This window comes from Cyrtonyx montezumae, unplaced genomic scaffold (assembly GCF_038088225.1).
Source record: "Cyrtonyx montezumae isolate F1298 unplaced genomic scaffold, pur_monq_1.0 scaffold_16, whole genome shotgun sequence".
NCBI lineage: Eukaryota > Metazoa > Chordata > Aves > Galliformes > Odontophoridae > Cyrtonyx > Cyrtonyx montezumae.
In genome coordinates this window covers 10,553,135-10,579,242 of record NW_027071892.1, presented here as the reverse complement: position 1 = coordinate 10,579,242, position 26,108 = coordinate 10,553,135, and the positions used below count along the sequence as shown (strand labels likewise).

The window sequence follows — 26,108 nt, the reverse complement described above, 5'->3', positions numbered from 1 at the left end:
CTGCTTTGCTTTGGAGGAGGGAGTATAGCAGGTGACTCTGGAGGTGGGAAAAGCTGCAGAGCTCTCAGGGACAAAGCAACCAAGCAGCATCTCAAGAGGAGAAGGTACTCTTTCCTTGGAACCTGGAGGAGAGCATGGAAATAGAAACTGAGCTCAGATAGTTCAGAGGAAAGAGGAAGGGAAGAGTAGGAGCTGAGAAGCCTTAGAAGTACCACCAGTGGGTGCAGATGGATGGAGAGGGATTTGGCAGGGGAGGAAGTTCTCATTAGACGCTCCTTAATGAGGCAGTAAAAGCCCGTGAGAAGCCTACTAGATCCTTTGCATTTCTTCTGCTGAAATCTCCCTGGTGAGTAAAACTTTTAAAGTGTCCCACTCTTGAATCTGGGGAATGGACTTGTTAGTTAAGGTCAAGCTAAAGGCAATGCACAGAGGTCTGAGAGCAGAACCTCTTCCAGAGCTTGCTGAACTAGGTGGGAAAAATATAGCAAGTCAGGGGATTAGTACTGGTAAAAAGCCTTTCTGTGAAAGAGAGGTACTGGTAATAATGTTAGTAAATTGTGCACGCTGAGCCTTACATGGGTCTTTCCATCTTTTCTTGGTACTGCAGCTGGGTAAAGATCCCAACCTGCACATGTGTTCGTGTGTTGCTGCTCTGGGGTCAGCCCTGCTCTGCACCAAGCTGGGAGGAGATCAGGGTGTCCCTGCAGGTTGCACTTTGGTCCTCCCTGCACCTCTCCTAGCTTCTGCCTAGCTGCCCTGGGCAGAGTTGGAAATCAGCCCTCTCTTTACTCCCCCCACCCCCACATTTATTTGTGTAAGTGAAGCACAGGATCTCCTCCCTACTGAGCTCTGCTTTCACTAGCAAGCCTGCTGTACACTGACCCATGCCTAATTCAAACCCTTCCTGTTTCTTCACTAAGAGCCTGTCCAGGGCATGATGCAGGCTCGCTTTCCCTCTGTAGAAGAGCTGTAACTTTGTGCAGTAATGCAGTGAATGGCAAGTCAAACTAGGACCCAGTGGGTAGGACAGTGGAAAAGAGCATTTGGCACTGTGTAGCTGTTCAATTTCCCTAAAATGACACGACTTCATTGTTCAACTGCTTTTGTTTAAGGGAGAATTGAAGGGCAAAGCACATCTGTAAACAGAAGGCCACTGAGCGTTACACAAACTTTACAGGACACTGCTGTATGCAATCACAGCAAAGCAAAGAGAGTATGTGAACAAAGCAGAAGATGCTACTGCTCGTTCACGTTCCAGGGCAGTGTTTGCTCAAGTCCTCTTCCTTTCATTGAGCTTGGGACACTTTTCTGTGCAGTGACCTGTTAAACGCTGGCTATTCCAGCAAGCCTCTTGTTGCTTTGTTTGGAGGCTGATGGGAGATAACCCTGAGCGTGCTGAAGGCTGATGTGGCAGATCTGTTAATCATTTCAGACTGACCTGGAACTTGGAGTACTGTTAGAAATGGGAAAACAAACTAACCTCTGAGATTTTTTTTTTAATATATATATATTTTCCCCAAAGCTTCATGACTCAGGAGGAACTTTACTACAACAGAATGAGTTGGTGCCTGTTTCCTGCAGACAGCAAAGCCACGGTTAGGCATTAATATTAGATAAAACAAAAGCAGAGTGCTGTCTATTTAGCCCTGCACACAGATAAGATGCCTGCTATGCTCTGGGGCCTTTCTTAAGGCACTTCAGTTCTCAGAAGTGGGGAATGCTATTTTCCAGATCACTTCCAAGCACGGGGGAGGTTCAGAAATCTTTTTATAGCTGCTCTGAGGGCTGCCTCACTATCTGGGTAATATCCACGTTGGCATCTTCTGGAAACCAGACACTCCCAAGGCAGGGATTGGAGGTGGCAGCCTCGAGGCTGCACTGAGTGCTCCTGCGTGCTGCAGAGCATCCCAGCAGGCTCAGGAAGGATGTGTCGGGCAGAGGATATCTTCAAGGTGCCCCGTAAGACTACTGGGAGAGACCAAACGTTCACAGGGCTGTGTCAGGATGAAAGCAAAACATTTCTTTGTTGTGCCAAGCTTAATATGTCTTGCCAACAAGTGGATTGGCAGGGGATTTTTAATGTTCACCAGTGCCCTTCACTTTGGCTGGACTAACTGTGGGCTTTTTTTATTTATATATTTTTTTGGCACATTTCTTTCTGACAGAATTGCATCTGGATTAAGAACCCCGAATTTCCCTGAGCTGCTCCAGTCATGCATAACGAGTTTCCTGAATTCCTTAGATGACTGCTAATTGGATCATTGTAAATGAAATAGACTCCAGGTGCTCGTTTTGGGAAAGTAATCTGTTAAACTCTCAGTGCTTGGATAATGTATTGTAATATTAACAAATCCCTCTCCCTTGGGACCGGAGGCTTCTATTTGCATTCCTCTGATCAGGAAAACAGAGGTAGGAAAGAAACTGATTTGCTCTGAGAAAACGCAGGCAGCTGTCCAAGAAAAAAAGGATCAGAAGACATAATTTATTTATTTTTTTTAGCTCCCGGTCCCATGATTTGCTTGTGCAAACATCAGGAATTCGGGGCAGCACGAATCGAGCGGTCAGCAAATTCTGGTTGCCCCGAGGGTACTGAAAAACGCCTCTGAGGAAGGCTGCTGATTGCAGCACAGCTCAGTGCTTCAGCACGTGCTGCTTCTGGCTGCTCTGCCATACAAAGGAATATGGACTGCAGGCGGCAGGGCCAGCAAGGAAACACGGGGCCTGTTTTATTGCACTTTCCAACCTGAGAGCCTGCAGACACTCATAGGACCACTGCAGTGTTGCGTCTCCGAGAGCACCATCGCGTCTCGCTTGTCTGGATGGATGTCTGTGCTCTGTGAGCAGTGCCCAGCACGTGGCTGCTGCTGTGGGCTCAGCTCCGCTCCAACATGAGCAGCCCATGGTCACGACCAGTGTGGAAAACACAGCTCACAGTGGCAGTTTCACTGCATGAGGTTTGAAAGTACGAAACCCAAAGCTGTCTGTTTGCACTGTGTGAGTGGTATGGGCTGATGTGGCTTTTCTGTGCCTTTCATGGTATGTGAGCTTATACTCCGGTGCTCCTGGTGTGGTGCAGTGAATAGTACCTGAGCTGCACCTGCACTCTAAATGCTATAATTGTGACCCATACGTGACAAAACACTGATCTTGGGTGCCCTGAAAATGAATCAAAGAACTGAATTGGAGTGAATCTAAACTAGGCATCATAGCTTGAGCAAACAGATAACTTGAGGAAGAAAGACAGGGATCATACAGGTACTGCCGAAGAGAGCTGCTGTTGGCAACTCAGTGCAGGGTGATCCCATGAAGATAACGACAACACAATGGAGGGTCCAGAGAAGGTAAGCGCAGTTGCTGTTTGCAACTCAGTGGGGGAGTCTGTGAAGATAAGGAGGCAGATTTGCTGGCAACACAATGTAATCCCCTTAACATTTGGAAATTTACTTTTAGCTTTTATCCTATGTCACTTTGGAATTTCTGTCCGTATCTTTGGAATGTGATCAATATTAATGTGTTATACCTTTAAACGTGCAGTCGTTTCTCTCTTCAGTGTGCATGTTTGGTGGAGCGATCCCCATGCACCCAGCGCTGTAATAAAGGGAATAATTGCTTGACATAACTCATTGGCACATCAAAATACTCTGCTGGATTTCTCGGCATCAAAAAACACGGTTTAAAACAGCTTCTCGCCGGTGCGTTAGCAAAAAAAAAAAAAAAAAGGATGGGGGAAAGGTAGAAGGATCAGCGCCTCGTGCTCGCAGGACGCCGACAGGAGCTTTCCCACCCCAGGGAGCAAAATGGCGGCGAAGCCGACGCCCCTCAGAGCGGCGCGCGGCCTTGGCGGGAAGCCGTGGGGAGGGGGGGGATGCAGGGCGTGGCCTCACTCGCGCGCCCTCCGCCCGCCCCCTCCCCCTCCCCCTCGCGGCGCCGCCATCTTGCGAGCGGACGAGCAGTGGACGGGGCCGGGTTCCGCGTTGCCTTTGCCTTTCCGCCATCCCTCCGGGCCGGGCCGCCTTCTCCCGGGGCCGGAGGGCCGGAGCCGGCAGGTAAGGCCTTCAGCAAGGGGTAGGGCTGAGGGTTGTAGGCATGGCGCGGGCTGAGGGGCGCCTGGGCCGCTCCCCTGAGGGAAGGCGATGCTGTGGGTGCGGGGCTCGGCCCTCTCAGTGAGCCCAGGGGGACAGGTCGCTGACGAGGTCCTCGTGGGGCTTTGGAGAAGCTCGTCCCCTCGTGGGAAGGCCCCGCTCCCTTCCCCCCCCCCCCCCCCCCCCAGGCCGTGAGAGTCGCTTGGCAGCTGTTACTGCCTCTGTTACTTGCCTTATGCGCACGCTGAATTGGTGAAGGTGGAACGGGGAAAGCCGATGGGGTCGTGTACACCCGGTCCAGGAATTGTTATCTTCATCATCTTCTGCGTGCTGCCCTAAAGGAGGGGTAGGAGCTGGCAGCAGCAGCCTGTGCTATGGAGCGTGTGTTTGCTACAGCCTGGCCTGGGAGATGCATCCACCTGCAGCCAGGGACAGCTGTGGTCCCACGGGCACCTGTGGAGTCGCGTGTTTGCACACCTAATAAAGTCGTTGCCAGTTTGCTGTCACCCCAGTGCCCTTTCCCTGTTTGATGCAGCAGCATCGCTCCACAAACCTGGCTTCTGCCTGCCCCACACGCTGTGGCTCGGGTGTTGCTGTTGCAGTACATCCACATGTACTTGACCTATGCTTATGCGATAAACTGCAAATCTTCTGTGTTGCTTGGGAGTGGCAGTACCTCTGTGGAGTAAAGTGCATCCTGAGCAATAAACATGAAACAACTGTAATCTTTCACCAGGTTTCTTATTTCTTTTTATTTTCCTAATCCATGCAGGAAGGAAGGTAACATAACTGGAGAGAAAAAATTGTCCTCAAACTGCCATGTTTGCAGTAACGTTTGAAAGCTGTCTCAGCATTGTTCCCGTTGTGCCAGAGGAGGATGTTTTCAGCTGACATTCTGAGACCTAGGAGCGTTTCTAGTACACATTCACTTTGTTGGATTGAGGATGCATTATGAGTATTGGGCAGGTGGTTGCCAGCTGGGAGTTGTGGAGAGTAAGTGTGTGCCAGAAGGAAAGGAGAAACACTAGCTGAGAAGTGGAATTCGGTTAGTGTTTTTCCTTAAATCATTGGGAACCTAGTTTGAGAGGGAGATTAGCTTTAAACTTGGTGTTTAAGGCAGCTTCCTTCCAGCATTTGGGGAGGTTTTTTTAAGTACTATTTTTTGTTACTGTCTGAAATGAAAAGGGTGTTGCTTTAGTGCTACAGGCGTCCCACCAGGTTCTAGCTGAGTCAGCTGCTAGGCATTACTATTCTGAAGTTGTTCCCAGTTGTGCTTTTTCTGCACATTTTGTAAGTTTTGTTGATGAGTTTTCATTCATAGCAGTTGAACATAGTGCAGCATCATCCGGGGAGGTTTGTTGTTAGGAAGTTCCCAACCTCTCCATGTCTCTTGACTGAGGATGAATCAGGTAGCATTACTGTGTCTAAGCCAAACTAAGCACAGTGTGCACGGTTGCAAAGATAGGCAGAATTAATTTGTTTTTTTTTTTTCTTTTAATTGAGCTTAGATAGCTGTTCCTGTAGGTATGAAAACTGTTCTTTTCCTTCTAGATGCTGTTAGGAAGTACTTAATGGTTGATATGCCATGAATTTTTAGAACAGATATGCATGACTTGCAGAATTAGATCCCTGAGTAGGAGGTGTTTGCTGGGGCAGTTGCTGATTTATCTGAACTCGTTTAGTTTGTTTTCAGCAATGCAGCTTTTACTTGCTTTTTTCACTCTCTTTTCATAATGCTAAACTGGATAGTGAGGGACTGGGTATTTAAACATAAGTGCTGTGGGTTTGGACTTCTTTATTAGGATGCTTCTGAGGTCAGTTGGTGTCTTTTGGTAAACATGGCCATTTCTATTATTTGATCAAAATAATACATTAGAAGAAGGCGTGAAAATACGGTGTTTCAAGGAAGAATAAGTGTGAAGATGGAATCCCATCAGTTAGTGTTTGTGCCTTTATTTGAAAATAAAAAGTAGATTTCCTCTTGATGTTTTTCTCCTGTTTTCGCAGGAGAAATATTAGTATCAGAGAATGACAGCTCCTTCATCAAGTGGATGCATTGTGCAAGAGGTCATTATTTACAGCTACCAACTTTATTGAACTCTTCCTTACGTTTCATCCTTATTTGTAAGTTTATCATTTGTTGCAAAGAGATGGAAGGATACACAGCTATGGAGATAGACACTTCTGGTCGATTTAGGAGCTCAGACCCAAGGGCTGTCTTAGCTCAGTCTGATGCCTGACTGGCTTTGTGATATGAAGTCATTGTTGCTCAGCTCTAGAAAGGAAACTGAGCAGGCTGATGGAAAGGAGAATCTGTGCTGCTGAATGATAGCCTAAGGAGAGCATTTAAAAAGCCAGCAAATAAAAACCCATCTGTTAGGAAGATGTCTAAAGGAGTTCTTTCTGAGGCCTTCAGTGAAACATTTTGAAACATTCATTTCCAGTGAAGCTTGAGGGCAGCAGAAAGAAGGCAGGACAGGTGGGAGTCCATTCTTTTCGCCACATTGCTAGGTGTGCTGAGCTGGGTCTGTAACCAGCATTGGTTGTGGATCACAAACCATTGCAGTGTTATCTTTATGGTACTATTACAGTAGTGATAATAAATATTAAGAATTTTGGAGAATATAGACTTAAGAAAAACTCCTTGTCTGAACAGAGAAAATTTGTTCTTTTTGTGTTTTTAAAATTGTGCATTTACATGGCCTTTGATCTCTTCCAGTCTTTTAGGAGTGGGAAGACAACTTAGGTTTGATGTTTTGTGTGCCATCAACTGAAACTGGGGCCATCATGAATATAACGAAAGGTGGACTGGTGCTGTTTTCAGCTAATTCCAATTCTTCGTGCATGGAACTGTCGAAGCGAATTGCTGAGTAAGTAATGCTTATCTGCAGGGCACTGTGGGATCTCTGTCTTTACAATGAGACTTGTTCTAGTAAAGGCTGATTTTATGTTTTGTTATGTGGTTATTTCTGAGGTTTATGTATCGAAAGTTAGATATAGAAAGGAGTTGTGCATGGGAAGGATTTGGGCATGTGTACCTATCATATCCAGCTTTCTGCTCTTCTCAGTGGTAGTGGACTGTGTTAATACTGAAATGGAATAAACACAGTGGGCTTTAATCTTCCTTTATTTATTGAATAGAGCTCTCTAACATTTTCCCTTTGCTTTAGTTTGACGTTTTTCTTTGGAAAAGAATGCTTTAAAAGTGGTCTTGTAAGCATTGTGAATGTTTATGTTGTCAACTACCTATGTTGATTTAGAGACAACAGCAGTAAATATATTAGAAAGATGCATTGTTACATAATTTAATAAGCAGTATTTTCATTCCATTGGTTGTTCTTCTGAGCTTGACTAGAAAATGAGTTTAGCTTAACTTGCAGCATGGCTGTGTCAAGAGATTTCCACTGTGGTTGTTGATTTTAGGACTTGTGGTTTTCTTTTCCTGTTTTTCTCCTCAGCTACAGCCTTTTCAGTAGCCATTGCATTGCATGTGCTCTTCATTTGTTTCACCTTTCATTTTCTCATATTCTTTTTTTTTTTTTCTCTTCTTGCAGGCGATTGGGAGTTGAGATGGGGAAGGTTCAGGTTTATCAAGAGCCAAACAGAGGTGAGCATTTAGTTGGCAAAACTGGAATCTTACCTGTACAATCTGCCTGTATTGGCTACCCTTTCTTGTTTCTGTTGCTTTTTGCTCCTACAAATCTTACGTAGTTCTCTTCTTGACAGAAACAAGAGTACAGATCCAAGAGTCTGTGAGAGGAAAGGATGTGTTTATCATCCAGACAGTTTCAAAGTGAGTAACTGTTTAAAGGCACTTGACTGTATTTTGATGTAGGCTGTCCATAAGAAAGCTTCAATTCTAGCTTTTCATTGCATCATATGTATATGATACAATAAAATATGGTTAGATTTATATATATGTATTTAATACATGCACAAAGAAGACTTCGTTATAAGCTAACATCTGTTAATTTTACTTTCACTGAAAATGTCATTGAAACTTTCCCCATGGCCTCTCTGAGTTCCTCTGCTAAACGCATTCTTTTGCTCATGATGTTCTTTAAATTGCTCCCTTTTCAGTTACCATGGCTCCAGCACTATTACAGGGCTCTGAAAGTAGAAGAAACATTTCCTAGGCAATGTTTGGCGATACAGAAAACAATTTTGTTGTTGTAAAGTTTTTTTGTTTTTTTTTTCCTCCAAAACAAGTGCTAAGACTCTTTATTTCTAATGGCAACAGAAGTAACAGGTCTCTTAGTTGATGACTAGTTCTCATCTATGGAGATGCCCTCTCTATCTGTCATTTAGAGCATAAAATAGATGGTAGTTAACAGAATATTTAGCCTGTTGCTGGCTTGAACAAAAGAGAAATATGTTGCAAGTCAGCTTTTAAAATTAAAGTTGTGTATTGAAAAATACAAATATTCTGTTTTGTGCACAATATAAATAAATCTGGGGAATAGAGGTCCTCTCCAACCGTAATGATTCAGTGAACCTAAGATCATCTAGTTCAACCATCAAAAGTGTTGTGGGTCATTATAGCAATGTGTTGTATTACTAAAAGCCTGAAAGTGGTATAACAAAAGCTGCTGAATTGCCTGAAAAAGTCAAATGTCAAAAGTCAAGAAAGATAATGTAATTCTAGTGCAGAATTGAAATGCTAGGTACAGGGTACTTGCATCCTTAGGTGCACAAGTGGATTCTTTCTGAAGGTTGCTCTGACACCACACACTACTACAGTGGAGTAAAATCTGTGTGGGGTGTATAGGTGTTACCTTGAATTCCGCTGCAGGATTTTTATGCTTGGGTACAAAAGCAGACACTTCTCTTCCAGGGATGTGAATACTACGATCATGGAACTGCTGATCATGGTGTACGCCTGTAAAACATCCTGTGCCAAAAGCATTATTGGAGTGATTCCTTACTTCCCCTACAGCAAACAGTGCAAGATGAGAAAAAGAGGCTCCATTGTCTCTAAATTACTGGCTTCAATGATGTGCAAAGCTGGTAAGGATGGAGGTTGTTGCAAAATAATCAGGGCAATGGGGGATCCTATGCTCAGCATTCAGATTGAAAGGGGTCAGTGCAAGAGTTTTAAGTTTAAAACGTACATAAAAAAGAGAATGCAATCAGAGAGATCTCCAAATGTTCGTTAAGAAGAAAATCTTTCAAAATCCATTGCATTGTATCCTACTGTGCCGGCAAGATGAGTCTACCCCTTCAGGTCATGCTGTCTATCCCTCACAGTGCTGTTCTTTGCCTTTCTAACAGTCTTGAACAAATGTGCTTTCTCAATTCTAGTCTGTCTCTTACCTCTTGGAGAATGCTCTTTGTTCTTCACATTTGAGTTGATGTCGGGGAATGGGATTTTATTCATTTTCAGTCCTCAACAGCTTTTCTTTTCTGCTTCTTTCCTTTTACTCTTGTTTCTGGGAAGGATATGTAGTAACAATGAATGCTGGGATTTGGTTCTTACTTTGAAAGAAGAAATGTGGCAGTGAATAGAATTTGGGTCCATTTCCCAGGAATTCAGAACTCCAATGCTTGCTGTGCCAGGCATGTACTGTGTGGCATGAAACCATTCATCTCCTTGGTTCTGTTTTGTCATGTGTCAGGAGAAGGATCATACCTGCCTCGGTGTGGCACTGCTGGTTCAGTTATGTAGGTTGTTCTGAGGTGTAATGAACCCTGAAGCATCTGGAAGGGACATAGCTAATCTGCTACATGCTTGTAGTTATCATAGCAGCTTAGAGAGCATCACAGCAGCTTAGAGAGCTTGTTTTGAAGAACTTGTTAAATTGAATAGAGAAATAATGTTCTCTATGTGCTTCTCCGTATGTCTATTTTATTTTAATTTATTTTTGAAGGACTAACTCATCTTATTACTATGGATTTACATCAGAAGGAAATACAGGGCTTCTTCAATATTCCAGTTGATAATTTGAGAGCATCTCCATTTTTACTGCAGTACATCCAAGAAGAGGTAAGAAAGACATCCTGTTGCTGTGCTTTGTTTGTTTGTTTCTTCTTTTTTTCCTTTTTTTTTTTGTCATGTCTCAAGGCTCTTGAGGCAAATTCCTGTGGAAAGATTAATTCTTCAAAGAGATTTTGAAAGGAGGAAGGGTAATGTTGAGGCAGGAAGTCTGTAGTTGGTTCTACTCCCCTGAGAGGACAGATTTCCTTCCAAGAACTTGCATTTTATTATTGATGTAAGGTTGCTGTTCCATCTTCTTAGACATGTTCCTCTAATTAATATTTAAAAAAAAAAGGAGCATTTTCCTATTCTAGTTGTCCTCTTCCTTTCCTGTTTCCAATTTCCTTGCCATTTACAGGATAGAATGCTTGTGTAGGTGTAATTTATGTAATATTATGTAAATATTTTGTTGGTTAACATGTAAATGATGGAAGTCTGTCCATCATAATCTGAAAATAAGAATGTATTACTTCTGTTGTGGGGAAATCTTCAGCTGCTGTTTGTTCAGCACATTTTGAGTGTGACTTCTGATGTTGTGTGCATCCAGTTCTCTGTCTTTGAAATGGATATTACTTTTAGAAAGTGCTTTGAGAAGTGCTGCTTGTAGATTCATCTGTACAAATTGTGCAGTTGATAATTGTAGGTATAAGGTGTATATTATGTCTTGACTAATTACAATTTTGGAAGAAAGCAATTGTTTTCCTCCTGGTGAAAAGAAAATGCATAGTTCACTATTACTTTTTAACCCACACCTTTTCATTTATACAGAAATAGATGCCTCAATTTAAGAAAATGCAAATACAAACAAAAAATCCCCACTGTGATTGTGAAGACTCTCTTGCTAGAGAATCAGTTCCCAGTTGAATATGTTATTATCATTTATTTGGTACTACAGTCCTAGCAACAAGGGAAGACAATAGAACAAAACTGTGGGCTCTTGGCTTTGGCACCATCCTTCATCTCACCATTTCACCATTCTTTTACACTTGTGTATTGTAATCCCTGTGTAAGTTAAAGAAAATAAAGTAGAAGTCCAAATAGGCAGGCTGAAGACAAGTTTTGCTGCTCTGTGTTACTTGAACCTGTTGTCTAAAGTAGATAACAAAAGTCATGGTGTGGTTTAATCTTTAAACACATTCTGATACCTGATAGTCCTAATGATTTACAAAGAGTTATTGCAGCTGAGTCTGGTACTCCTGTTGCTTTCTAACTGATGAGCATTCATATGTTCGTTGCTGAGGCATGTGTAGAGAGGACTTAAAAAGACTTTGTTTTTTCTTTCTTCATTCCTCTGCTTGTTAGAGGTGATGTGCTAAAACTGAAGTTGACTGAAGCTGTGTGATCACATGGATTTATATTGGCAAGGACCTTCTCTAGCCAAATTGTGTTTATCCTCCTTTTGTAAAAGATTCTTCCAGTGCTGCTCAGAAAGAATTTAATGTTCTTGTCAAGCTCACCGATGCTTGGTGCATCTCCTGCACTATGAATGCCACAGTGTGAAAAATGTTTCAGGTGGGAGTTGTGAAGGGATATATTGAATAGTGTGAACTAGAATCCAGATTGAGAGCAAAGGTCACTTACAAAGCATTTACCTGGAAGTTCTGTGGATGAGGCCTCATTCACAGTCAGGAATTTATGTGTAGGTATGAAGGGAATTATTTGGTGTTCTGGGGTGAAGTCAGTCTGGTCAGTGAAATTCGTGTGGTGTGAAGATACTTTGGTGGTTTTCATTTGTATGCTTAGCACATATTTATAGCTACAGTCTTCTTTCCTATGGGTGCACGTTAATCTTAGATTGATTTGTTAATCTCAGAGTGACTTAGCTCTTTGTTACTAGGAGCTGTTGATGTTTTGCTGTCTCTTGGATGACATTTCTGGCTTTCTGACTTCATTTTTGAAGAGATGAGAACAAATTTGATAATTTGGCAGGGGAAAAGTGAAGCAATGATGTTTGAACAAGATCAAAGCCTTTATTATGTCAGATGACAGGCCCTGCCTTGTCTGTACCTTCCAACATGTTCATCTTCCTAGTGTGTTGTTTAACTTAGCGTTTGTAAAGGACAGAACATGCTGAATTCCCAGTGTTGTAGGTGGAGTTGGTAGCGCTGCGGATTATTAATGTTTCCTGACATGTCCTTTGAAAAGTTCTTGCTTTCGGTTGGTCCATGCCAAAATTCAGAACTTAAGCAAGTGTGGGAAAAAAATAATTCTTTCAGATAGAATGTTTTTGGAAATACTTGACCAGTGCAGTCTGTGTGTCTGAGGATAAGGCTGTGGAAGGACGTAGCTTGATTGTGGTTGGGAGAAACAAGTATTTCCATGTTTTGGAGCTATTTAACATCTGACAGTGAGGCCACAAACTCTGTTTCAGGGTACTGTTCCCTCAGTTTTGCTAAATGTCAGCTGTAGCAGAGTGCTTCGTAGGTGTTCAGTAGTAACTCTGGAGGCTGTAGCACTGGGGTTCTTGAAGAATTGGATCTGTTCTGTAGGACTTGTTATTGCTGCTGAGAGTGGCCATTAGTTGCTACAAGACCAGGCAGGTTCTTTGTCTGCTGTGCTCTGTGGCAAACAGATTGTCCCAGGGCAGCACCGAGAAGGAAAACACTGAGTTTGCAAGGAAAGGACTGAAATGAGAGGAACACAAAGTGCTGTTGGAAAGGAGAGAAAGGACTCGAAGTCCAGATAGTGAAATGCTTGAAGCTGTGGGAGAGGAAAGATGGGTCTGACAAGGAGTCAGCTTTTGAAGGGAAAACAGGAGACTTAAGATGAGAAGCTTTGAGAGATGGGGACTGAAATGCTGGTGAAATCAAGAGTGTCAGAGAGGAAAAGCCAGTATGGTGATGAACAGCAAACCTGGGAGGGGATGGTGCGTGTGAAGACTGACTTGTCAGTCTTGAAGTGAAAACCAAACTGCTTGCTCTTGCCACTTTGCTGCTGTCAGCATATGGAGCTGCGTCCTCTCAAGCTGATCTACACAGAGGACTGTGGGTCCAGGATCAGAATGTTGAATGTAGAATTTTTAGCCTTTTGATGGTACATATAAGGAGTTGGTATGATGTGATGGAGAGCCTTCTCTCTCTTTTTGCTGTAACTTGAAGAACAGTCCCACAAACAAGGAAAGATGAAATGCTGTGTTTTCAAGAGTTTAAAAACTGGTGTGTGAATGTACAAGACAATTTAAATAGAAAGGAAACTTTAGTTTTCATGGTTTCTTGTTTTTTAACATTTGCCTTTGTAATCCACATATAATGAAGGCAGTTACTTTTGTGTCATCTGTATATAGCATAATGTTTATGAAAGGTGGAATTTTGAGTTAATAGTCTGAATTTGCTCAATGCCTGACCTTACTGAGATGAAGTCTCATCGTGGACTGCCAATTCTTGAGGTTGCTTTCTATGTTAGGTAAAGAATTCAATGTTTTAAATTCTTCTGGCAAAATAAAATTTTGATTCTTATTGAGTTTAAATCTGTCTGAAGATATGAAGTAGACATTGCTATCTGTTATTTACTACAGATACCAGACTACAGGAATGCTGTAATTGTGGCCAAATCACCTGCGTCTGCAAAGAGGTGGGTAAGATCTGCTCTCTTGTGTTAGAGCAGGAAATCTATCACGATTTTGCTTTTCAGATGAAGTGAACCTAGATGTTCAGAGATTAGAAGATGCAGCCTGCACCCCCTGCCACTTAGACTTTGTCAGATGTGTAGTGCTTAGCATAAAGACCCTAGTTAATGATATTACATTTTTGTGCATTTACATCACGGATTCCCTATTGTGAATGAAGAAAGATGGCTCAAAGTAGAACATCGTTAATCTAAGTAATTGCTTAATGCAGTCACAGCTCAGAGCATTGTTGATCAGATCCTAAATTTGGATGACTTCCATCTGGCATGGTGGAGCGGGATTTGATGGCTGAGACCATTTTACTTGAGAAGCTCTTGTTGGCCAAACAGTTGTTCGTAATTCCTGTAGCATTTTGGTTTGCTATACCTGAGCTCTTTGCAGTTATGCTTCTCAGAGAGGATGCTAAAGATCTGGATGGTGATTTAAGATACTGTATTTGCTGTAGTGACAAACTAATGGTTTGCTGACAGGTTACCTAGACACTTATGCCAAGGCAACATGATAGTCTTCATAAAAAAAAGTTTTCACTGTTGTACATTGTAAACCAGAGATGTTTTACTTTGTATAATGAGAGGAATTACTTTTGTTGTCTTTGTTCCCAGCAGTAGTTTTTAGGTGACCTGTTTTCTTTTGGACAGTTATTTTACATATGCTTTTCTTGATTTCAATGATTTGGTGTCAGTGTTGCCTCGTGGGTCTATTTACATTTGTTGAAACATTTTCATGATTGCCAAGAAACTGCGTATGCCAGCAAATAGCTTCTCATACCTTTGGCTGATCAGGCAGTCGCAGGTGTGTAGAAGAGGATCCCAGAGCTGTATGTGTTTAGTTTCTTCATGAGTATAGATGTGCATTTCAGAACAGTGCTTGAGGGAGACGTGTTGTATTCGGAAAAGAATGGTTGAATGGTTTATCCTAATAAAGGAAAATAATCTGCAGATGAGTGTCTGCTTGTGAGAACTTGTGCTTGAAGTTCTGAATGCTTCTGCAGTTTCTGAGTTCAATGGAAAATGAATAAATCATTTACTGTGGTTTTGAACTTTATTCAGTGCAATATTGTGTTTTTAATGGTTGTTTCATTTATATGATTCTCTTCTAAGTCATAACTCTTGAAATAAATGTGTTTGGACTCATATGTGTTTAACTTTTGAAAAAGATAACTATAATAACCACAGTGCAGAAAATTCTTCATTTTCAATTAGCAGAGCACCACAGTGAGCATATTATTCTGCGGGCTTTGAGTTGTTTGGATAGTGAAGCAAGGTTTGAATGTAAAGGAGGTGATTCAGGCCACAAGTCCCAGGTACTAAGGTCAGGACAAAGTGTTTTGCTTTGCATGTGCTGGTCTCACTGTGACCGGAGGGAGATTAGATCACTGGTGTTAGCTAGGTGCTGACCTCTTGGGTGTGCAAAGTAAGGTAGGGTGAATCCCACTGCTGCATTTTTACTTGCTGCTTTCAGCATCTGGAACACAAGCACTGGATGTGAATTTCCTGTTTTCCTGCTTCTAAGCTTTTCCCACTCCTTCAGCTGACTTCACACTTCTTTATGTAAATTCTGAATTGAAGAAAATACTGCATGGTGAAGGAGCTTCTTGTAAGTTTGTAGATTGCTGTTTTAATTTCAAGAGCTTTTTGTCAGGCAGAATCATTGTTTGATGCCTCTTCAGTAGGGTATCTAAAGCTACATGTCAGAAGGTCAGAGATACTGCCTTACTTAGTCTGTGTCTTGCTAAAAATAAATAGGTGAACACTTGTTTTCTGTTTGTATTTTAGTATTATTCCCTATTTCATTAAATGTAGGCAATCCAGATATTCTTCGTGATGAGAAAAGCTAAAGCACAGGATCTCAAGAATGCTGAAGGCTGGAAAGTGTTTTTTTGACTGGGCAAAACAGAAGGTAGTAATCAGATTTGTTGACTTTGCAGCATTTGACCTGTTGCTTGCAAAGCCAGTGTGGATGCTTTCAGGGTTATCTGACTCTCACAAACCTAGTGAAAGCGATGCAATGGGATAAGTGATTTCTTCTGTTTTCCTGCAACTTTAGAATCATTGGATTTTTCCTCTGTAACTTTAGAAATAAAATTGAAATACTTACAGGTTAGCCATGTATGCATGTGATTTGTTTTAAGTTTGATGTATATATCTATATGTACATGATTTCTTTTTGTAACCCTTCCTTTCCAGGGCACAGTCATTTGCTGAACGCTTGCGGTTGGGAATTGCTGTGATCCATGGGGAAGCTCAGGATGCTGAGTCTGACATGGTAGATGGTCGACACTCACCACCCACAGCCAAAAACGTAGCTGCTATTCATCCCAGTTTGGAGATACCCAGTAAGTAAGTTTGTGTGTGGAGGTGTTCACCTCTTGTGTTTTGTGGTTTTGGAGGACAGCGGCGATAGTGATAGACCATCAGAGATCTTTTTAGGCGAAGAAAAGATTGCTGTTTGATGTCTTTGTGATCCATGGTTCTAGTGCTAGGCCTTGTGTAAAATCTATGGCACCACAGCTGGTCAGAGGAGCCCCTGGCATAGAGGCCACTCTTCTGCCTCTTGGTTTTAATGAATTTTGTTCTGGAACACACAGCTAATAAGCTGAGCTGGCTCCGGGTGTGTGTGTATCTGGGTCAGCGTCATGGCTTGACAGGGGAACCGTGCTGAGTAGGGTGTGACCTGCAGCTGCACCAGCAAAACTTCACTGCGTAAACCTAGCTTGGGCCTCAGCAGAGTGACTGAATGGGTTGTGTCTGCAAGCCACTCTATGTGTGTAGTTAATGCTTTTGATTAAATTTACAATAATTTTTATATTAAAATCACGCTGTGTTTCCCAAAAACACTGTAACAGTTGAAGTACTTGTTACATTGCTTCTCTCTGAAACAGCGGTGACTGATGCAAAGCAGATACTTTTACACATAAAGTAAATTGTATAAACCTTTTCCTTTCTCTTTTCTGTCTCTCCAAAACATTACTGTTAATCAGTGCTGATTCCCAAGGAGAAGCCACCCATCACGGTTGTTGGAGATGTAGGAGGAAGAATAGCTATCATTGTGGTAAGCACAGCGCTTTTGATAGGTTGTATTAGATGTCTTAACACCAAGTAGGGTTCTTGTTGCATTAGGAACTGAACTTTGGTGGTGGAGTTTTGATAACAGTTGGATGTTATATCTGAAAAAGATTAAAGGTCACTGTGGGTGCACTGTGCTTTTCTGTCTGAGAACACGTTGAGTTTCCTCTGACTCAGTGTCCTCTTTCTGTGGCAGGATGACATTATAGATGATGTTGACAGCTTTCTTGCTGCAGCAGAGACCCTGAAGGAGAGGGGAGCCTACAAGATCTTCGTGATGGCCACGCATGGCCTGCTGTCTTCAGATGCTCCCAGGCTGATAGAAGAATCTGCAATTGATGAAGTAAGCATGAATTCTGAATTTCTACTCAGATGATTATTTTTATTCAGCAGATTTCTCCTGACTTGATTCTGGCGGTAAGAGTTGATCCAGGTAGGATCCTGCGTATAGGCTTTATTACTGTTGACTTGAATGCTAGAATGGAGGCATCTCTACATCTGTAAACCTTAGCAGTGGGAAACTAGGGAGAGGAGAGAGATGAGCTGTCAGTGTTAGTGTGCTTTGCCCTTTCAGTGTGTGGGATATCTTTGTACATTCCATTTTGAACTCAGGTGTTGGAATTAAAAGAAGGGAGAGTGCTGCTGCTCATGTCTGTGGGTATGAGGAATCCTGCAGCAGTGCATAGATACCTTCTGAGATTTTGGTCCTGACAGTAACGTGAAATCTTGTTCCTTTATCTGTGAGACTAGTTCAGTAGGATCTGGAGGATAGGTGCGAACTTCCACAGATCTGATGTGGGGTGTGGAAAGTGTGAAGGGATGGTGTCTTTCTGACCATTTGTTCCCTCTTTAGGTGGTTGTTACCAACACAATTCCGCATGAAATTCAGAAACTCCAGTGCCCGAAAATCAAGACTGTGGATATCAGCATGATCCTCTCAGAAGCCATTCGCAGGATCCACAACGGGGAGTCGATGTCATACCTTTTCAGAAATATTGGACTGGATGATTAAAGGTTTTTAACTTAAACACACACCTTGGGCCAAACTGGAAGTGAAAAGATCCTGAGCTGTGAAGCATCATGTTTATCTTAATATTTCTATGGAGCCACTTTTTGTTTTCTCTTGGTTGGAATATCAAGGTAGAACAGTTTTTAAGAGCTGGTTTTTTTCTTTGCAGGTTGTTTTTTTTTTTTTTTTTTTTTGTGGGAGAAGTGGGAAGAGAGGGAGGGAGGAGGGAAAACATTTTACAGAACACTGTTCTAGTTGCTTATAGGTTAGTTGCACTATATACATGGTGAGAAACCCCACAAAACACTTGAAGCAAGAATTTGGCTTCTAAATTAAGCATTCCTTTTCCAAAGCTGCTTGCTTACAAGTGCTTTAAAAGATAATGAAATGAAGTGACTGTATAATATTTGCATTCTAAAAGCCAAAAAGGTTGTACTGTTGGATGCAGTTAAGTGATTTTTGTAGCAGTGCTTTTATAGAAAAGCATATGAAAATATGCACCTGTATTTATTTTCTGCGACAAAGAATAAAGATTTGTTTTGTGTGAGCTTTCTAAAAATGTTTATGTAGCAGTCACTTGTCTGCCAGAACGATCCGCAGACACTGCGATGTTGAAGGAAATGAGGAGGTGAATTGATTGTTTCATGCTAATGTGATCCTTTGAATGTAAACAGGATTGGAGCTCCTTGGCAGGAAGGGAGCCGACATCTGCTTTGCCCATCCCTGTGCTAGAGCACCTGCAGGCAAGGAGAGGCTGCTGCTCCCCACCGCTGTGACTCGTTGCATTTCAGCTTGTCTTTCTGCTGAGCAGTTTCATAAAAGCACAGAACACCCAACCTTTCAGCATCCAGTTTCTGGGGGCTATCAGAGATGTGTTAATGAGTCCCATTGTAATTAGGCAGGTAGGTATGCTTGCAGCATTCTGCTTTGCTTCGGGTGATGTGGGAGGAAACAACCTGTGGCTGGATGTCAGGGGGCAGCGGGGACATGGGAGTCCTGGCACGAGTAGTGTATGGAATTGAGGGCGGCTATGAAGCAGGGGATGTCTTGTCTACTGAAGGACAAGAGCTGCTCTGGAGGTGGTTTGTAGGGTTTGTTTAGCAGGAAGATGTGGAAGTCCAGAGGTTCCAGCTGATACACTCAGCTTATTGCAGGTAAACTGGGTCTTCAGAGGTCTCAGTGTATGAATGTGCAGACCCTCCCCCCAACCTGACTCAACCCCGAGCACAGCCCAACCCTAGCACGAAGTTGAACTTGGTCAGGTTTGTTCTCCCAGCTGTCCCGGTGGACGCTTACAGAACAGCCTGCTCAGCTGCTCCTGGCTGTGGTGGAATTAATGAGCATTCATTTAAGGGTTCTTTGGTCTAATTGCTCTCAATCAATGTCCTACAAATAAGCGTGGAACTCCTGACATGTCCAAAACCAGAGGTGAAAGCTGTCCTTTGCCAACAGGTCTGAAGGAGGCAACCCCGGTGTTTGGAGGGCTTCCCCTCCGTTCCCTCACGTCTCAGCACACACCTGGCACAGCAGGGCTGTGGCTGGGAGTCCTTGTGGTCTCATTAGTGTGTTCAACAAGTGTGATGGAGGCTTTGCTGTCCTGTGAGGTGCATTCTGTGAGATGTGAAGCTGTGCCTGCCTGTGCTGTGGTGATGGTTACCCAGCAGTCCGTGGTGTCACTGGATACACCACCCTGACACATTAACACTTGCATGTGCTCGGAATGTGTCAGTGAGGGTGAAATTCCAGTTGAGCAGTGGTGGAGAACTTCATTTCTGTCTGTGTGTAAAAGAAGCATGAAAGACTTAAACACAAACTGATAAATTAAGGCTGAAGTCACAGCTTGTGTGATAGCAGGGCTCAGCTGCTGTCCCAGGCCTCGCTCAAGCTGTGCCTGCAGGACCCAGCCCCACTGGTACAGCTGGGGGTGAGGGCTGGGAGAGCTGAGCTGTGAGGGGAGGGGGGCGGGTCAATTAATGATCAATTCCCTCAGGTAGCAATGAGTTACTGATTCAGTGACCATCAGTGGGAGGCTTTCCTGGAGGGTGAAGGAGGGAGCAGAGAACGATGGAGGGCAATTCCACGGCTGGATCCTTCACCCCCTTGCAGCAGTTCAGTATTGCTGATCTTGTGGTCGTAGTGATTTATTTTTCCTTAAACCTCGCTGTGGGAATATGGGTAAGAGTGTTCTTGTTGTTCAGTTTTTGCTTTCCTCTTCCATCATTTAAAATACACTCTTTTTTTTTCTCCCCTCCAATTGTAGTTTACTTTAGCTGTGCATTTTGAGTACTGTGCTACGTTTGCTCTGTTCTGTTTACACCCTCTGCTCCTCTCATCCCACATAAAAGGGCTCAGAACGAGGTGGGCTTAACCCGGTGCAAACTTCTCCCCCATCCTGCTGCCTGCGAGCAGCTCTGCCCTTCTCTATTACAGGCTGTTAACACAAACACTCTGCTTACCACAGAAAGCTCTCAGCAAACTGCAATTTGAGACAAAGGCTCTGCAAAGCCACACATTCTGCCTTGCAGAAGAATCCTGGCCGAGGCCCTACGAGCCTGCCTGTCTGCCCGGCGTGGAGGCAGCATCCCCCACCCTCCCCACTGCCCGCTCTGAGGGTGCCCCTCATGGCTCCAGGGATTTGGGGTGCAGCTGCAGTTCTGTGTAATTACACCGGAGTTGCTGAGCTCCCATTAATTATCCAGTCTCTTGTCTCTTGGATTCTTGTCTGGCAGACTGGGTTCTTGGTTCCTTGTCTGGGTTTGCAGGGAAAGTGTTCCGTGCTGATGCTTTCTCCTCCCAGTCTTCATGCAGGGTGAACAGGAACACGGTCAGTGGCTATTTCCTTGCTGGCAGAGACATGGCGTGGTGGCCAGTAAGTAGAGACCTCGTGGTTCCCCTGTGATGCTGCACTGCATGTTCCTCATCCTGCCTTGTGCAAGGCAGTCCCGCACCACATCCTTATCTCCGGATGGAGGAGATAAAGGTTTGAAGGGTGGAGTATTTGGTGGATAAAGAGTGGATGGGCACAGCCAGAGGGCTGAGGCCAATGGCTCCGTGTCAGGTGGAGTGGGGTCCCCCAGGGTTCCATCCTCAGAGCTGTGCTCCTCAGCATCTTTATCAGTGACACAAATGATGGGGTCGAGTGCGTACCCTCAGCAGTTTGCTGGTGGCACCATGCTGAGCAGCAGTGATGTGGCTGGCAACCAGCCCCGTGGCTGAGGGTTGGAACTAGATGATCTTTAGGGGCCATTCCTACTGAGGCCACTCTTAGAAACCAAGAAATCTTACCCAAAACTTGCTGGGGATGTAGAGATGAGCAGGATGCAAGGGAGCATTGGTTGCTGGGGCCCAATTTGTACTTCCAGAGGACTCTGTTAAGAGCTGTCCTTGCACAACGTGCCCATGCCCACATGTCCCAGCAGCTCCTCCTGCTCTCTCTGCAGATTGGAGCCTCTCTGTTTGCCAGCAGTGAGGGCTCAGGGCTCTTTATTGGACTGGCTGGGACTGGTGCTGCTGGGGGAATCGCTGTCACTGGCTTTGAGTGGAACGTAAGAAATGTCTTGTGTTACCAAGAAAATGTTTTTTTTGTTTTTTGTTTTTTTGATCTGTGGCTGCAGAAAGCTGTCTCTGAGGCTTGGGAGGAATTGTGCAAAGGATAACCAGTGTAACCCCACAAATTTAGCTTCTCTACATCGTGCCCAGTGCACGTATCACGACACTGGAGACAGCTCAAGGCCTTGTGAGCAGAGAGTTGGATGCTTTGGAGCAGAGCTTCCTACTCCAGCCCTGCACCCACCCCAGCAGGGGGAGGTAGCTGGATGTGTCACCAGTTTGCTGCTTTCTCATGGGTGACATCCAAAATCATGGAGTTCTATAGCAAAACCGTGGCATATCCCACATGGTGATGGGATGCTTCTGGAGATGAAGGGCTGAGAGGGGCAGAGTCCTGTTGGCTGGGTGCTGGGTGGTCTCCACTGTGATCTTACACTCTTGCACCTCCTGTTTGGGACCACTTGGAGAAACAAACGTGTGAAGGAGGGGGAGCTGGGGTTGGGGCTGATGTGGTGAATGGAGCGGTGCTGAGTGCTTCCTTCCCAACAGGCAACGTACGCACTGCTGGCACTGGCCTGGGTCTTTGTCCCAGTCTACATCTCATCTGGGGTACGTGGATCTACCCTAATCCTAGGAACATCCCCTGAACCCTGCGCTGGGAATGCTGCCACATCTCAGGGAAGGTGACATGGGGACAGGACAGGGCAACCACCTCTCCTGTCCCCTCCTGCAGATCGTCACCATGCCTGAATACCTCCAGCGAAGGTTTGGGGGCGAGAGGATCCGGTTGTACCTCTCTGGGCTGTCTCTCCTGCTCTCCATCTTCACCAAAATCTCTGTGAGTAGCCTCTGCTCAGCTCTGGGGCAGCTCCACGCTGTGCCTTGCAGCGGAGAGGCCGTGGGTGAGAGGCAGGCACTCAGGCTGTGCTGTGCCTTGGGGTTTTATCCACGCTCCTGCAGCTCTGAGGGGTCTCACGGGGGATGGCTGCACGGAAAATATTTAGCGAGTGCTTCTACCTGGAGGCACTGTGTGGCTGCAGCAGCAGCTGTGTCCCCACGCAGCGGCGCTCACTGCCTGCTGCTCCGGGCAGCACCGCATCGCAGCCTGCACGGAGCCTGGGAGGAATGGTCGGGGCCAGGATTAACCCCGGGAGAGAGGGGAAGGATGGAGCAGCCTGGGAGCAACACTCGTTTTGCAAATATTGTGTTTAGTGCAGCTCTCCTTTCCCTTGCGTTTCCTTACCCTTGCTGGCGGCACTGCTTGCTGCTGTGTCGCTGGAGCTGCTGTTTCAGCCTCGGCACTGCTCTGGGTGCTGCACTGAAAGGCAGATTGCAGGGGAGGGAGCAGCTCTCTTCCTGCTGATGCAGAGCTTTGAGCACGGGCAGAACCCGCAGAAGCAGCGCTGGGGATTCTACTGTCGGTGCAGCTGTCACCTGTAATCTCCCTAAAGCCACCTTCCATCACGCTGGAGGTCATCCTTTCCATAAAGCTGCTTCATACCCTCGTGGTTTTTGTAGCTGGAAACCTAATGGCATTTCTCCTCCATTAGGGTCGGTTGTACAGCTCACCTAAACTCCCTGTGTCCCTGCTGCTCTTCAGCCATGCAGAAGTGCTCTCTCCTGCCCATCCCCAGCCCTCGGTCTCTTTGTGTCCTGGCAGAGCTGCTGGGACTCGCCCAGCTCTGACTGCCGCTCCCACGGGGATGGGTGGCAGTATCTGTCCAGTTCTCAAGTTGGGGCAATGATACCCATTATTCCCTGGTTGTCCTAATGCCCGGGAACTTGTCAGCACTCATTTATCTTCCCTGCCCATGGTGCCCAGAGAGGGAGATGGTTCAGTATTTATCTTGGTGACCTGAATTTAAAGAATTTGAGGGCTACTTGTATTGGGGTCTCCCTCTGGATGATGACACAAACCCCTCTCCTCTCACTGAAGCAGTGTGCTCTGCCATGGGGGTGCTCAGCCCATGTACCTCCCAGTCCCACCAGTGACTTTGGCTGGTGAGGGGATGGAAGTCCCATGCTCACCCTCATAGCTCTGCCTGTGCTGTTGCTCAGCCTCTGCCATGCTTTCTTGGTGCTGCTGAGCTTCCCGTGACCACTGAGCCACGCAGGACCCCATAGAAGAGGGATCAATCTGACTGGGGTTACCTGGCATCTGGCACCACCCATGGTGAACCCATGCAATGGGTTGAGTGTTAGCAGATCTGCCAGGTGGTGCTGTGTCCCCTCCCCATTGCTGAGCACAGTGTGAAACTCAGGGCAACGGGGACTGTCACCACTGCTCCGGTGGCTCCGTTGTGGTCAGGAAATAACATTGTCCCTCCTCCCCATTTGCTGGTCCCCCACACCCCCATGTTTGGGGCAGCCCATAGCCCAGCTGGGAGATTCCATTCCCCATAGCTAGGAATATATTACGTTTTGCATGAGTGTTCCAGCTTTGGTGGAGAGCTCTGGAGACTCCATGTCCCACGTAACTCATTCTGCTTGTGCTTGGCCAGCAGCTCTCCTTGGGAAGGCACTAGTGGTGTTGGGTAAGAATGGGTTTCCAAGTGAGGTCACTGGCAGAGGCAGGGACCTCACTGGATTAGGAGCCTGACTTCAAAGGCTTCTGCTCTCCTTTTACAGTTGAAAGGACTTGTTTTATGAATAGGTCATGCCTGGTTTTAATTAGCTTGTTTTTATATTTGGGATATCTTATTAACAACTCAGTCACATGCGCTTTTATTTTTTTCCCACCGTAGCAGCATTATGAGGAAGGGAGGTGGGGATCCCTCTGCTTCCTCATAGCAAAGGCTTAGACTCATTTGCAGACGACTGCAAAAATGCTTTGGCATTGAGAAAGCCCAGAGAAGTGGTTATGAAATGTCTTCTCTGGGGCTGAGCCTTCACATCTGAGCTCTGGGGCTCTACTGCAGTGGCAAGAGGTGGACAGTGGGGGCTTCCAGAAGGCACCAAGGATGCAGTGGGAAGGCTCAGAATGTTTTTGAGTTTCTGCTTCTTGTTCATCCCTGGAGGTGCATGAGGCCGTGGGTGATGACCTGTGCAGCTCGATGTGGTGGGAGGCAGCCAGCCCATTGCAGGGGGTTGGGGCTGGGGGGGCTGCGAGGTCTCTTCCAACCAATCATGCAGTGATTCCATGGTTCTGTGATCTTTAAGGTCCCTTCCAACCCAACCATTGCACGATTCTGTGGCTATTGCTCTGGGAGGAGATGGCTGAGGGCTCTTGCTTGGGTCTTTTTCTGCCTTGTAGCTGAAGCTCACAGTGTGGAGACGACTTAGCTGTGCTCCTGTAGGGCTGCTTGGAGGTGTCTGTGGTATCAGGCTGTAGGTGGATCCCATTTGTGGTGAAGAGCACCTCTGAAAGAAGAGCTACTGGTGGAGGTTTTGGCGTGGTTGCCACTGGCTTGGTTCCTCTTCAGCAGGACTTGTTGGGGTGAATTTCCTCATGGTGCTCTCGAGGGCTTTCCTGAAGACATGGCCAGGCCTGAGTGCCACTGAGGACACGTAGCATCTCCCTTGGGGTGCTGGAAGGGACAGTGGTAGAAAGTCTGGGGTGCACATGTCACGGAACGGGCCCTGAATTCGGGTCAAGTTCATGGTGCAAATGCTCTCCATGTTGGTTTCTTTGTGATTTAGTCAGTGTTATGCCTAACTTCGTGCTCTCACCTGGGACGGGCATGGCTGCACGAGGTTGGAGCACTCAGAGGTGCTGTGTGCCAGGAGGAGTGGGGCCCTCAGATGGCCCCAGGTGCCCATCTCCAGGACTCTGCAGGAAGCATGGGGAGATGCCAGCTGGGGAGCTGGGCAGTGCCAGGTTGGGCCTAATCCTGTGAGGGGCTGAGCACCTCTCGCTCCCCTGTTGTTTCCAAAGGCTGTGGCACCCTACAGTCATACTCCTTGTCTCTGCACAGACCGACCTGTACTCAGGGGCTCTGTTTGTGCAAGTCTGCCTGGGCTGGGACCTCTACCTCTCCACCATCCTGATGCTGCTGGTGACAGGACTCTACACCATTGCAGGTAGGCTGCTCATTGTCTGTCTTCTTTGGTTGACCAGCACCACTTGCACTCCTGTTTTATTCTTCTTTGTGTGCTCTTTGGGGCTGATACTGCTTCGGGCTCAGCCCATGGGGCTGCTGTTCCCTTTGCCATCTAGCACTGCTGTGCATCCTTTGGAGCCTCAGCTTAAGCTGTGTCTCGGGTGTGAGCTCTCCTTTGTCATTACAACTCTGCTTTTGTAATCACTGGCTCCTCCTCTGTCTCATAGCTAAATGCTTTCTTGTGTGTGCACCTATTTGTAATCAGCTCTAATCAGTGCTTCTCCTATTACAGAACCATTACTGAGGCAGCTAAAATCTGAGAGCCCTTTGCCTAACTCGTTTCCCACTTGCTCTGCCTGCAGTGCAACTTGCTGCCATTCCCCTGCCCAGCAGCAGGGAACACCTCCTGTGCTTGTTCCCACGTTGGGACCGTTTCTGTGCAGCACTAGTTGGTGCCTTTCCTTTGTGCTTTGGGGATATGATGATTTGGAGATGGAAATGGGGAGTCCTGCTCCTGCACTGCAGAACCAATTGTCGTTTCCAGGATATTATTTCAGCTTTTATTTCAGCTGGGACATTCCCTTCCCTGTTAGCTCTCGCGGAGATGGCCCAGCAGTAAAATCCTCCCCTGGTATCTTCTCCCAGCCATCAAAATGGGAAATGGTGTAATTGTATCCAAAACGTGGTAGATTTTGCACGACTCTGGTTTTGAGCAAATCCCACGTTGGTTTTTCCCTGCCCACGAGGCTCTCTGTGCAGCGAGG

General features: G+C 45.5%; 2 protein-coding genes and 1 long non-coding RNA gene across 4 annotated transcripts in view; all 3 read left to right on the top strand.

The window, feature by feature from the left end:
- The first annotated feature begins 223 nt into the window (after positions 1 to 223).
- On the top strand, positions 224 to 2,304 carry LOC136046275 (uncharacterized). The gene is made up of 2 exons (XR_010621972.1): positions 224 to 346; positions 2,166 to 2,304. It is a non-coding gene; the product is annotated as an uncharacterized LOC136046275 (long non-coding RNA).
- A 1,614-nt stretch (positions 2,305 to 3,918) lies between these two features.
- On the top strand, positions 3,919 to 17,936 carry PRPSAP2 (phosphoribosyl pyrophosphate synthetase associated protein 2). 2 transcript variants are annotated; one of them, XM_065732779.1, is made up of 11 exons: positions 3,919 to 4,046; positions 6,802 to 6,952; positions 7,637 to 7,689; positions 7,809 to 7,875; positions 8,917 to 9,089; positions 9,950 to 10,065; positions 13,571 to 13,626; positions 15,868 to 16,016; positions 16,662 to 16,732; positions 16,943 to 17,089; positions 17,600 to 17,936. In XM_065732779.1, exons 2-11 carry the CDS (start codon positions 6,834 to 6,836, stop codon positions 17,756 to 17,758), a joined length of 1,110 nt encoding a protein of 369 aa, XP_065588851.1. In that variant the 5' UTR covers positions 3,919 to 4,046; positions 6,802 to 6,833; the 3' UTR covers positions 17,759 to 17,936. The 2 variants fall into 2 exon arrangements, with proteins under 2 accessions (XP_065588851.1, XP_065588853.1); XM_065732781.1 differs by lacking the exon at positions 3,919 to 4,046 and adding an exon at positions 6,140 to 6,206.
- A 683-nt stretch (positions 17,937 to 18,619) lies between these two features.
- Positions 18,620 to 26,108, top strand: part of SLC5A10 (solute carrier family 5 member 10) — a 29,536-nt gene continuing 22,047 nt past the window's right edge. Inside the window, exons 1-7 of the mRNA XM_065732808.1 lie at positions 18,620 to 18,661; positions 19,750 to 19,930; positions 20,553 to 20,624; positions 21,196 to 21,300; positions 21,854 to 21,913; positions 22,038 to 22,142; positions 25,219 to 25,324. Of these exons, the coding sequence (XP_065588880.1) occupies positions 19,820 to 19,930; positions 20,553 to 20,624; positions 21,196 to 21,300; positions 21,854 to 21,913; positions 22,038 to 22,142; positions 25,219 to 25,324 (559 nt within the window). The 5' untranslated portion in view covers positions 18,620 to 18,661; positions 19,750 to 19,819. The remainder of the gene's footprint in view (positions 18,662 to 19,749; positions 19,931 to 20,552; positions 20,625 to 21,195; positions 21,301 to 21,853; positions 21,914 to 22,037; positions 22,143 to 25,218; positions 25,325 to 26,108) is intronic.